The following is a 12,072-nucleotide window of genomic DNA, read 5'->3' on the forward strand; positions in this document are numbered from 1 at the left end:
AAGTGTTTGTTGGAAGGAGGTAAAACATTTTTAACTTCACCCTCTTCCTTCTGTTTCCCTTTCAGACATCTACTTCATCACTGTTTTCAGGCATTGATGGACCATGGAGTAAAGGTGGCATCTGTGTTGGCCTATTCATTCAGCAGGAGGTGTTCCTACATAGCAGAATCAGATGCTACTGTAAAAGAAAAAGCTATCCAGATTGGATTTGTCTTAGGTAACTGTGGGTGAAATAGGATATTAATCTATCTTGCTTGCTTGGAACTCAGTAAGACGCACATGAAGAAGAAACTGAAATAAGATTTTCTTTCTCTCCTATTACATATTTTACTAAGGATGTCGTCATGCTGCAGTTCGCATGGCTGCTGAAAGGCAGTACTGCAAAGTACAGCATGACCATAAACTGGGCGAGGAAGAGGGAACCAGAGATGGAGGCAAACGGGGACCTGGCCTAAGCCAGCGAGTGGAGGTTCAGAGGGGTAAGGAGTAGGCAGTGTTGGCGAGTGAAGCGAGAAGGGGAGCAGCCTATAGAACACTTGTTTCTCAAACTTGGGTCCCCAGCTGTTGTTGGACTACAACTCCCATCACTCCTAGCTAACATCACCAGTGATGATGGGAGTTGTAGTCCAACAACAGCTGGGGACCCAAGTTTGAAAGAGAAAAAAAAACTGCTGGGGGGAGGGGAGAGAAAGTAAATAAATTGCTCAATTCCTTTCTTCAAAAGAAAGTCAATACTGCATGGCTTGGATCCAGAGAATTGCCCAACTGCTAACAATAGTAGATAAAGAAAGCATGGGCCCTTGTCTATGGTAATGGCACCCTGGTTGCACAACACCTTGTCCATGTCCATTGCCTTTGTAGGAGGCTTCCTCTCGGACGCCGGCTGGTACAGCGATGCTGAGAAGGTCTTCCTCTCCTGCCTTCAGTTATGTACACTTCACGACGAGATGCTCCACTGGTTTCGTGCGGTCGAGTGTTGCGTGAGGTAAGCCCTGTCCCTATTTTTTAGCAAAGGGGTGAGATGCTCGTGCTGCAAGGTGCGTCTGTGCTTAACGCGAGTAAATTATGAAGTGGCCATGATGACTAGTTAATGGGCTGCTGTTCATGGAGGCCACCTGTGTAGATAGTGGAGGCCTTTCCTAGTGCCTATCCGTCCCCAGCAACAGTGACTCTCACGGGACAGAGAACAGCTAGTGCAGGGGTCAGGCAGGTTAGCACACCTTTTGCTTTCTGTCCTTCCCTCTGGTTGCCATGGTCTGTGTTTCTGCTTCATCCTGCACTTTAAAGCACATACATTTCTGCTCCATGGCTTAGATGGCTTTAAAAGGGGCCAAACAAATTCCAGAGCAGTCAGTGACTCCTGCAGCGATGGCTATGTTCTACTTTCTACAGTTGGAGAAAGTATGCCTGTGGATATGAGTTGCTGGGAATCGCAAGGAGGGAGAGTGCTGCTGAACTCAGGTTCAGCTTCCCATGGGCACCTGCTTGGCCAATGTAAGGAAAAAGCATTGGACCAGGTGGGCCGCTTATCTGAGCCAGCAGAGCTCTCCTTACATTCTTCTGGGATTGCCCTCCGGAGACCCAAATTGGACCTCCCCAGGGTTTCCAGCCAGTCCTGCGCAATGGCTGCTGGAGTGGGATTCATCGGCAAGCAATCTTGGGAGATGACGTGCATCTGTGAGTGTGTACGGTTAGCCGATCACTCGCCCTCCCTATTCCCAGAGTTGCTCTTCCATAAAACTAGTGGCTGACAAGGGGCAAGTGAGACTATCCGTAGCTGGAAGCCTTACAATACAAAGCTCGTGGTGATGGTTCTTTGGGGTCATTTGCAGCCCCGTGGGTGTGACTGCACCCCATGATTCCCCATTCAGAGAACCACACTTACAGGTAAGGAACCTGTTCTTCCTCCACTGTCCCAAGGACCTCTTTGTTACCTAGTCTGCACTTGTTTAAAAAATAAATAAATCCGAGGCCTGGGAAGTACGGACTGCATGTTCAGGGCCATGGTCTCAATCAATCTTGCGGTGTGCCGCTGATGTGCAAACAAGGTGACATTTCCTCCCTGGAGAGCCAGGTCACTGCTGTCCCCCTCGTCCTCCGCCTGCTTGTTATTGACTCTTGGGAGATTGTGCTGACTTAATGCTTAGCTGTGGTTTCCTGCAGATCCTTGTACTGCAGAACTGGCAGAGGACTTTGTCGGTTTTTTAAAAAAAAAAAGGCTGGAAGAGGAGACAGACCCTATTCCTGTTTTATTAATATGTGCAACTCAATACATTAATAGCATTACACTACAAGACGGCTGTTTGGAATTATTCCTAGTCGTCCTTGCAAGAACACACTCACCTGCTGAGGGCTTCGTTGAATGCTTTATATCCACTTTTAGGCTTTCCCTAATAAATTACTAGGGACGCAGGTGGCGCTGTGGGTTAAACCACAGAGCCTAGGGCTTGCCGATCAGAAGGTCAGCGGTTCGAATCCCCGTGACGGGGTGAGCTCCCGTTGCTCGGTCCCTGCTCCTGCCAACCTAGCAGTTCAAAAGCACGAAGTGCAAGTAGATAAATAGGTACCGCTCCGGCGGGAAGGTAAACAGCGTTTCCGTGCGCTGCTCTGGTTCGCCAGAAGCGACTTAGTCATGTTGGCCACATGACCCGGAAGCTGTACGCCAGCTCCCTCGGCCAATAAAGCGAGATGAGCGCCGCAACCCCAGAGTCGGCCACGACTGGACCTAATGGTCAGGGGTCCCTTTACCTTTGGATTAAACAGAGTAACATTCACTTGCTGGGAATTGAGATCTATGGCGGGAATGAACTTTCAGATATCTTACCACTCCCCCTCCCCCCCAAAAAAACTTTTGCCTTTTTGCCTGCTCTGTCATGGGGAGAAGCTTCTTTGGTTGCTCTGGAGCAGACATGTCCAGGTTGTCTAAAAGCCAAGAGCCCCCCCCCCTCTCCTGGGAGGCATCTTAAAGTGGGTGAGGGGAGGCTATTTGAACAGGAGGGTGATTGTGGCGGCACTCCTTCCAGTGCTTTCAGTCACATGCAGGCTGTGTACACACCATAGGTTTTATCTCTTTATTGTTTTATAAAAAATATTTCTATACTGGAATTTCATTTTAAAAATTCAAAGAAGTTTACAACAATTAAAAATACATTAAGAACAATACAAAAAATGACCACCAGCTGACTTACTATGAAACATATTTTTCTTGTCTGCATAAGCCTGACAGCAAAGCAAAGTCTTCAGCAAACACTGGAAAGTCATTTAAAGCACATTCTTCCCTTCAAAGAATCCTGGAAACTGTAGTTTATTAAGGGTGCTTAGAGTTGTTCTGTGAGGGGTGAACTGCTGTTCCCAAGATTCTTTTGGTGGTGGGAGGGAATGTGCTTTAAACGTGTGATGTCTATGGAGCTGCAGTGCATTGTAAGATAACCCTTAATCTCTGGCCAGTTTATTGGTGTCACACACTCACTGTATTAAATGGTCAGATTACCAGAGGCATGTGCCCAAAGTACAATCCTTTGGTGTATTCAGAAAAAAGGTGGGAAAGGAATGTGCTTTAAAAAAAAAAAAATATTACAAAATGTACAACTCATACGATTAATACAAAATTCATTAACCAATCATTAATCATAGCAGTTCACAGTAAATAAAACACACACAGCTGTGTAACGTCTTGTAATTCGTTGTTCTACAATGCCACAAGCAAAATCTACTTTCTCATAAATCCATCAGTATTATCCTCCCTTTAGTCTTCAGAAAGCAAAATACCTCAGACACATCTGCAGTATGCCATATTTTTAATCTGTAATTCAGGTCAGGGGCAGTTTTTCTTTTCCAATAAGGATGAGTTTTATTTTATTTTTCAATCCTGTATTTTTAATGCATGCTTTTAAAATGCAGCTGGTATTCTGTGATATACTGGCTCAACAATGAGCTCATTACACTTTTATTGTGCACCACAATGCAAAACATTTTGGTTTGTTAAACCAGAGTTTCCTGTTGCATCTGAACTGGACAACTGTGGTTTAATCCCTGACTAGAAACTAGAATTGGTTTCCTATCTTGGTCTGTAGCCAAAGGCCAACCCAGTCACTGGAAGCTGGTTTAACAAACCGCCGAGGTCTTGCATTGCGTCATCCAGGAGAGGGGAATAAGAAGACATAGGTGAAATACTACTTCTTGACCCAGTAAACAATGGTTTGTCGAAGCAACACTCTTGCATCTGAACCAGGCTGCTGCCTCTGAACATATCTTCCTGCCTGTGGTTTGGCGGCATGCATTAAAGAAATTACTTAGGATGTTAAAAAATTATTTAACGGTGATGAGAAGCTTCCTTGTTTCATTTGAGGATGCAAGATCACAAAGCCAGTAATCGCCTTTTAATAGTCTGAATCACTAAGCAACTTTCCCGTTCAAGGTTTCAAGATCCTTTTGTGTCTTGCCCTAGGTTGCTGCACGTCCGGAATGGCAACTGTAAATACCACCTGGGAGAAGAAACGTTCAAATTAGCACAGTCTTACATGGACAAGCTAGCAAAGCACGGCCAGCAAGCCAACAAAGCTGCTCTATATGGGGAGCTGTGTGCCCTGCTCTTTGCAAAGAGCCATTACGATGAGGTGAGCGTCTTTCGCCGAATCCAGCCTAAAACGTCTCTGCTTGGGAAATAGCTCAGTGGCAGAGCATGTCTTTTGTATGCAGATGCTTCAGTTGGGTGCTAAGATCCTCAGTCGAGCACCTTCCCTCGGTCCCATCAACACCAGAAGCATGGTTGGTGGTGACATGAGAGAGCCTTTTCTGTGGCTACTCCCATATTGTGGAATTCCCTCCCAAGGGAGGCTAGACTGGCTCCTTCCTTGCTGTCTGAGGCCTTCCTATTCCGATAGGCCTTTGAAAACCAGGTGCAGACCATGTTGATCGCTGTCAGGGCAATCAGTATTTTAATGCCAGTTCAAAATGTATTTTGCCGTATTTTAACTGTTGTTTTTAACTAGCTTGCCTTTATTAATTTGTGTCTTACAATTATGTTTTTAAAATGTTGTAAACTGTTTTGAATCCCAACTTGGGAGACAGACGGGGTATGAATATATTTAATAATAATCCCTGATGGCATCTCTGGCCAAACTAGGAGAGGCCTCCACCTGAAACCCTTCTGTGTAGACAGTGCTGAACTAGGCGGACCAGTGACTTGGTACAAGGCAGCTTCCTATGTAGTAAGAACAGGCCAGCTATTCTTTCCAGCACAAAGTGTTCTGTGGGTTCACTCGGCAGCAGCGCGTGGGCAGACAAAAGCAGGTTTCACTGAGGTTTGGTGACAGAATTCCAGCTGGTAAGGTGGTGCCAAATAAAATTAGCATTTGGCTAAAGCTAGCACTTGGCTCAGGTTCAAGTACCAGAGTTTGCAGGCACCAAAGTGTTTTCCCAGCCTTTGTTGGGATAGTGTTTAAATCCTCAGCTGGGAACAAACAATTTAGGAACATAGGTAGCTGCCCTATATTGAGTCAGGCCATCTAGCTAAGTATTCTCTTACGCTGACTGGCAGCGGCTCTCCAGCGTTTCAGATAGGGAGTCTGCTCTGGCTCTACCTGGAAATGCCAGGGTTTGAAACAGGGACTTTCTGCATGCATAGCAGACGCTCTACCACTGGGCTACGGCCCTTCCATCACCCTAGAGATTGGTGGCTCCAAGATCTCTTGCAGGATTCTTGGCTCCATGCAGTTTGCCAGAGTGCCTTTCCCTGGGACTGCCTGTTCCTCTGCTCTTGACTTCAGCTTTATACCTCGACAGACACCCAGCCACACCATCGCAACAGCTGATAGTCTTGCTAGAACAGCAGATTCTCGCAGTTCAGAGTTTGAAAGCCAAGTTCTTGGGAGCCTCTGTTTAGATTTTTGTGAACATCTTAGGTGCTGGATTAAGGACTTGAGAGCTCCCTTTGGCCAGGAGGCCAAAGGTCGAAAGATAAGTGGTGGGGCAGTGAGGCTCCTGCTAAGCAACTGCTCCTAAACTTTATTTGAACAGCCAGGCTTGGAAGTCAGGACAGGAGAAGGAATCTGCAAGCCCCATTGGGGGTTCTGCACCTGCTTCCCCACTCCCAGCCTTCTCTCTGATTTTCATTAAAGATTACAGTCTCATCTCCCATAGAGGTTTAGTTCACAAAGCAGAGTGGTACTTCAGTGAATAAAGTCATGTGTTTGTATGTATTGTGATATTGGAACCCAGTACCAGTTTTGATGGACAGCCCTTGGGCTTGACGCCCTCAATTCCACCCTCTGCTTCCCTCACTGAGTGTGTCTTCTCTCTGCCATTGTTGCCGCTTCTGCTTCCTCATTGGTGCCAGACAGAGCCAGTGAGGATGAAGACAGTGGCAGCTCCTCCTCCTGCTCGCTATTTCTGTTATTGAGAGGCAGGGTGAACCAGCAGGTTTCCAGTGAAGAGGAGGAACAGGTCTAAGAGGCTCTTCTGAATGGATCCCCTGCTGAATTGAGGGTTCTTGGCAAATGGCACATCGACCATTGACAGTGACCCTACTGGAACCTGAATTTGCTTGGTTTCATCATCCCTCCCTGTTTCCTTTTTTCCTTTGTCTATCAAATTGTAAGCCTGCAAACAAGAGCTGCTTTTGCATTTGGAAAAAAATAATAATTCTGCACAGCACATAGAAAATTTGAGGCTTTTTATAAAATCTTAAATAATCCTGACAATATCCTTGGGTGCTCCACAGGCTTACAAATGGTGCATAGAAGCCATGAAGGAGATCTCAGTTGGATTGCCAGTAAAAGTAGTCGTGGACGTTTTACGGCAAGCTTCTAAGGTAAATCTAACTTTTCTACAAATAGCCTGCACGCAGCTGAGCAGGGATGGAACCCATTCCATGTTTCTTGCAGAGGGAAGTGGGCAGCATCTAGTATTGTTAAGAATCAGCCCTAAAAGAGAAAATCAACAAATGAATTCCAAAAGCAGCATTTCAGACGTGTTGACCTTTATGCTTTTCCTGACAATTCATCGCTCTGTCTTCCCCCTTTTTAATGGGGCAGGCTTTCCACTCAGTTTAGCAGAGTCGATGGCCATTCTTGAACAGTGGCTGCCCACAGGCAGGCAAGAATGCCTTTGCATAATCATGGATCTCTCATGCCTGCTTTCTCTTCCTCTTTGCTTAGGCTTGTGTTGTAAAACGTGAATTTAAGAAAGCCGAACAGTTAATAAAACATGCGGTGTATCTTGCACGGTGAGTATATGCCCCGTTTCCAAATGTTATTGCCTGCTGCATCTTCTTTGTGGTTCTAAGTTGTGTTCCTATCTTCCAGGGAGCACTTTGGAGCCAAACACCCAAAATATTCAGACACCCTACTAGACTATGGGTTTTACTTACTCAACGTAGACAATATATGCCAGTCGGTTGCAATTTATCAGGTAAGGTCCTTTGCTGCGTCTGTGATGCCTTTGGGATTCTATTAAGTGGTTTTGTTCATGTGTGTGTTTGTTTCTGCTCAGAATTCTTTACTGCAGGTGAAGTTTTGTTACCATACTTACTTTTCTCACCAAAGCAGATAAAATTTGCAGGCGTGGTAGCCCCATGGTAGCGGATTAATCCTGCCAGACTTCAGAAGGAAAGCTGTAGTGATCTTCCTGGAAGAACAACCTTTGCAGTTTGGGGCGGTTAAAAGAGGATTCACTTAATCTCCTCTAGTGTTTTATGGGCAATTTTATGAAAATAGTAGAAGAAAAAAATAGCAGTATCCCTTTGTAAGAAACCCGAAAAAGAGGTCCAGAGTGTTGTGGGTGGAGAACTAAGAGGGATTTGCATCCCTCCCCGTGGTTTTTGGGCACAAGTTTTATTATTGAAATTGCTGGGAGTGCCCTAAAATTGAGATTTCTTGGGGGCGGATCTTTAGGGAGATTTCTTTAATAACAAGACCGAGCATCACTCCCTCCCCCTACCTGGCTCTTTTAGATCTATATGTAGATGTGGATAGAGATCTAAAAAAGAGATAAAGAACTCATTTGACACCTATTAACAGCAGCAAGAGCAACTAGCACAGTTCTAGAAGACATTTGATTTAGACAACTTAGATTGCTGGTATTCAAAAAGTCTGGCAAATTGCTCTTCTAGAAACAATTTTCCATGAGTTGAAAGTACTTGGCGGACATACTGCTAGAAACCATTCTTTTTGCATTATGGCACAACATTATTTTATTTACAAACAAAGAAGCCCATGGCCATATGGTCCCTCTGGTTTATTCCAAGATGTGGGCTTTGTGAAAGTATGTCTAGGCAGACAGATGATCTTTCTAACAAAAATAATAAGTTTATGACTTATATGGTACCAGAGAGGGCCATTGCTCAGGCACAGTTGGGGGGGTGCAGGGTGTTTTGAGCCACCCCATCCTTCTCAGCTGCCCTCCAGATGCAAGTTGCCCAAGAAGGACGCAGCAGCTCAGGCTCCCTGCGAGCCCAGCCTCATTTGCAAAAGCCTGGTGGTCCTCAGATAAAGGGTGGTATAGAAATTTAACAAATCATCATCATCATGATGTTTCCAATTAGATTTTACCCTTTGGCGACTTGTGTCGACAGCTGTGTGAGATACTACTTCAAATAATGCTTCTTCTGTCCCACACAAGCCATGCTTTTAAAAATGTCTATGGCAGCTTCCGGATCCTAGCTAATTTAGCTGACTTGAATATTGTCTCTCACTCAAATTGTTTCAGACCGCGCTAGACATCAGACAGTCAGTATTTGGGGGCAAAAACATCCATGTCGCAACAGCTCACGAAGACCTGGCTTACTCTTCCTACGTTCACCAGTACAGTTCTGGGAAGTTTGACAATGCACTGTGAGTACTCTGTTTACACTTTTTTGGACCCAAAGGTTTTCTTCTTGCGTAATGTAAAAAATATATATATTCAAATGTTTAAAAGCATGTGGTATAGTCTTGCTGGCCCTGTACCACTTCAGACCTCACTTGGGAGAGATTGCAAGTCAAGTCCATTCCCTTTGTTGCTGGCAAAGCTTTTTGTGGTTGCTGTTGTTGTTTGGAGAACATTTGGAGCCACCTGGGCTGCTGTGCTAGGAATGTCAACGTGTGTTTTATATTCTCTGTAAAACACTTTGAGGGTTTATTTACAGTTAAATGGTATATGAATGTGTTTTTTAAAATAAAAATAAAAATCAGTGTTCTAATACTGGAGATAGTAGATAGCCATCATGACTAGCAGCCATTGGTTGCCCTATGCTCTGTGAATTTGTCTAATCCCTCTTTTAATGCCATTGAAGTGGGAGGCCATCACTACTGCATCTTGAGCACCTGATCCTGTGCTTCTTACTGTTCCTCCCCCTTGGCCTTGTTAAAAGTATCTGGACTGTATTCTACTCTTTCCATGAGTTGGTACTGATACTCTGCAGTAATAAGCATGCATTTATTTACTTACAAAAAAGTTGGTTTTATTAGTTTTGGGTGGGAACCAGGACAATCTGAACAGAAGCACTTGATACTGCAACATTTTGTTGTCGTCCCCCACCCTTACTTTAAAAATGTGGTCATGACAGCCTTGCAAATAAACTACTAACTTGGACATGGAAGCTGCTAGTCTCTTAGCAGGCTAGTAAAAAATATGCTTCCAGGTGCCCCCTCTCTCTCGCTTACGTAGAATTCCTAGTGACCTCTGGCAGCCAATGTAGTTCTTAAATATGAGCTGAGTTGCGCGTTTACATGTTGTGGAAAGTAGACTTCGCCCCCCACCCTAAACTTGCCAGTTAGGTTTGTTGGATGATCTTGAAGAGAGTATGGGAGACAGAGAGAAAAAATTACTTCCTTGCCAGGAGGAGAATTTCCTCCCATCTCCTTACCACCAGGCAGACAAATGCAGTCTTTGTGAAAGTTGTGAAAGTTGAAAGGTGAAAGTTGTGCCTTTTCCCAAGATGTCTTGCAAACATACCAGAATCTCTCACATAAGTCTTTTTCATCCTGTTCCTCCCCCCGTGTTCTTAGCATGTGCTAAACAGCTGCCCAGTGTCTACCAAAACCCACGATATGCTAATGCAAGTCCCACAAAGCCCTCTATGCATGATTTAGATGGCCCTTCTGGGAACTTGCTGTTTCTGTCTTGACTACTCAGTAACTTTCCAAGAGATTTCCCCCTCATGTGTTCCTGTTTGCTCTTGACCTTAGATTCCATGCGGAGCGTGCGATTGGCATCATAACCCACATTCTCCCAGAAGACCACCTTCTCCTTGCCTCCTCCAAAAGAGTTAAAGGTACCTCCATGCTGCTTTTAGCTGTGGCGCTTAGGGAGCAGAAATAACTGCTGGTACTGTAGCAAATGTCAAGGACAGGCAGGGAAGGAAATATGTGGGAAAACAGTGCCTCCCTCCACCGTGTCCAGCATCTTCCACCTCAGGCCCACGCCTCACTCTTCCTAAAGGCAGGGTGAGCTCTAAGTGGCTGGTGTGTTTGAGCTTTGCATACACCTTCAAAGCGGCCCAATAATTGGAGTTGGGAAAGGGCTAGAGTTGAGCTGAAGGACTTTTCAGATAATGCAGAGGTCAGCATTCACTTCCTCGGAGTCCTAGCTGACGCCTTTAATGGTGTTGGGTCTTCTAATGTGTCTCTTTCCTCCCCCCTTTCCTGTGCAAGCACTGATCTTGGAGGAGATTGCAATTGACTGTCACAATAAGGAGACAGAACAAAGGCTACTCCAGGAAGCCCACGACTTACACCTGTCTTCGCTCCAGCTTGCCAAGAAAGCCTTTGGGGAGTTCAATGTGCAGACGGCAAAACACTATGGTAACCTTGGCAGGCTTTACCAGTCCATGAGGAAATTTAAGGTAATTATTTGGGGGCGGGGAGCAAATATTATTGACATGTCTTCCTTGAACTGTATCTCTGGCTCTCTTGACAATCATCTAGTAAAAGACCGGCAATTCACCATTGTCTTAATTTTGTGGGCGTGTTCCAGGAAGCGGAAGAGATGCACATCAAAGCGATCCAAATCAAGGAGCAGCTTCTCGGCCAAGAAGATTACGAAGTTGCTCTTTCCGTGGGACACCTTGCCTCGCTCTACAACTACGACATGAATCAGTACGAAAACGCCGAAAAGCTTTATTTGAGATCCATAGCAATTGGTGTGTAAACACTTTTGAGCCTAAGCTTGCATATACAGTGATGTTGTCTCTCGGGGGGGGGGGGTTGGTTGGTGAGGTTCTCTTTCCCCTGGAAGAAGTCCAGGTAAAAAAGGATGGATGATTAGGAGGTGGGGAACCATTGGCCCTCCGGAAGTTCCTGAACTACAGCTCCCATCATCCTTGGCCATGCCTGCTTTGAGCCGGCATCCAACAACATCTGGAAGGCCAAAAGTTCCCCACACCTGGCTTGGATTTGGGGCAGGCTTCGAATTCCTGCTCTCCCATGAAGCTCACTAAATGATGACCTTGGATCAGCCACCATGTCTCAGCCTAGCCTAACAACACACACTGCCTCAGTTTCTGTGTTACAGCAAAACCATAGTTAACTTTTCAACAGACACGTCTTCCTGAGCTGTTTGTCTCCATCCTGCTTACACAAATCACAATCCTTAGTTTAGGATTATGGCCAGACCATGAGTCTTGTTTGTTATCATCCAGCATGAGCCAGGAACAGATAACTATGCTATGATTTCTGGCTTACCACTAGGATTGCCAGCAAGGTGTCTGTGGGTTCCCCAACACCTCCCTTGGCACCCTCCAGCCCCTCACGATTGTCCAAGTTTCTTTATTATTATTATTAAAAGAAAATTAGTCATTGGGAGGCAAATTCTTGTTTCCAGCCATTTTTGTTTCATCTTCCCAGAATGCCTCTGGGCCCCTCAATCATTCCTAGAAGGGGGAAAAGTAGAGGGCAGCTGTAGCTGTTGATTTGTTCTCCCTCCTGCCCAGTCAAGCTTTGATTTAAACAAAAGAGGTTTGAGCTAGAGGGGGAGGAAAGAGGATTCTCTTTTGCATGGTAAGAATTGGGAAGGGTGCTGGGAGAATGGTGGGGAGCGTTGCCTATTTCATTGTTGTGGTTGTGTTATTTTGGGGTGTAGCTGCAGAAGAGGATG

The 12,072-nt window shown here is 45.3% G+C and overlaps 1 protein-coding gene across 1 annotated transcript in view; it reads left to right on the forward strand.

The window, feature by feature from the left end:
- APPBP2 (amyloid beta precursor protein binding protein 2) overlaps nt 1-12,072 on the forward strand; it is a 36,605-nt gene that overhangs the window by 22,591 nt on the left and 1,942 nt on the right. The window contains exons 3-12 of the mRNA XM_079955628.1: nt 66-217; nt 862-985; nt 4,448-4,616; nt 6,722-6,811; nt 7,158-7,225; nt 7,305-7,410; nt 8,707-8,831; nt 10,167-10,252; nt 10,632-10,822; nt 10,954-11,119. Coding sequence (XP_079811754.1) covers nt 66-217; nt 862-985; nt 4,448-4,616; nt 6,722-6,811; nt 7,158-7,225; nt 7,305-7,410; nt 8,707-8,831; nt 10,167-10,252; nt 10,632-10,822; nt 10,954-11,119 — 1,277 coding nt within the window. The remainder of the gene's footprint in view (nt 1-65; nt 218-861; nt 986-4,447; nt 4,617-6,721; nt 6,812-7,157; nt 7,226-7,304; nt 7,411-8,706; nt 8,832-10,166; nt 10,253-10,631; nt 10,823-10,953; nt 11,120-12,072) is intronic.

Source organism: Podarcis cretensis (genome assembly GCF_951804945.1).
Source record: "Podarcis cretensis genome assembly, chromosome: 15".
Lineage (NCBI taxonomy): Eukaryota > Metazoa > Chordata > Lepidosauria > Squamata > Lacertidae > Podarcis > Podarcis cretensis.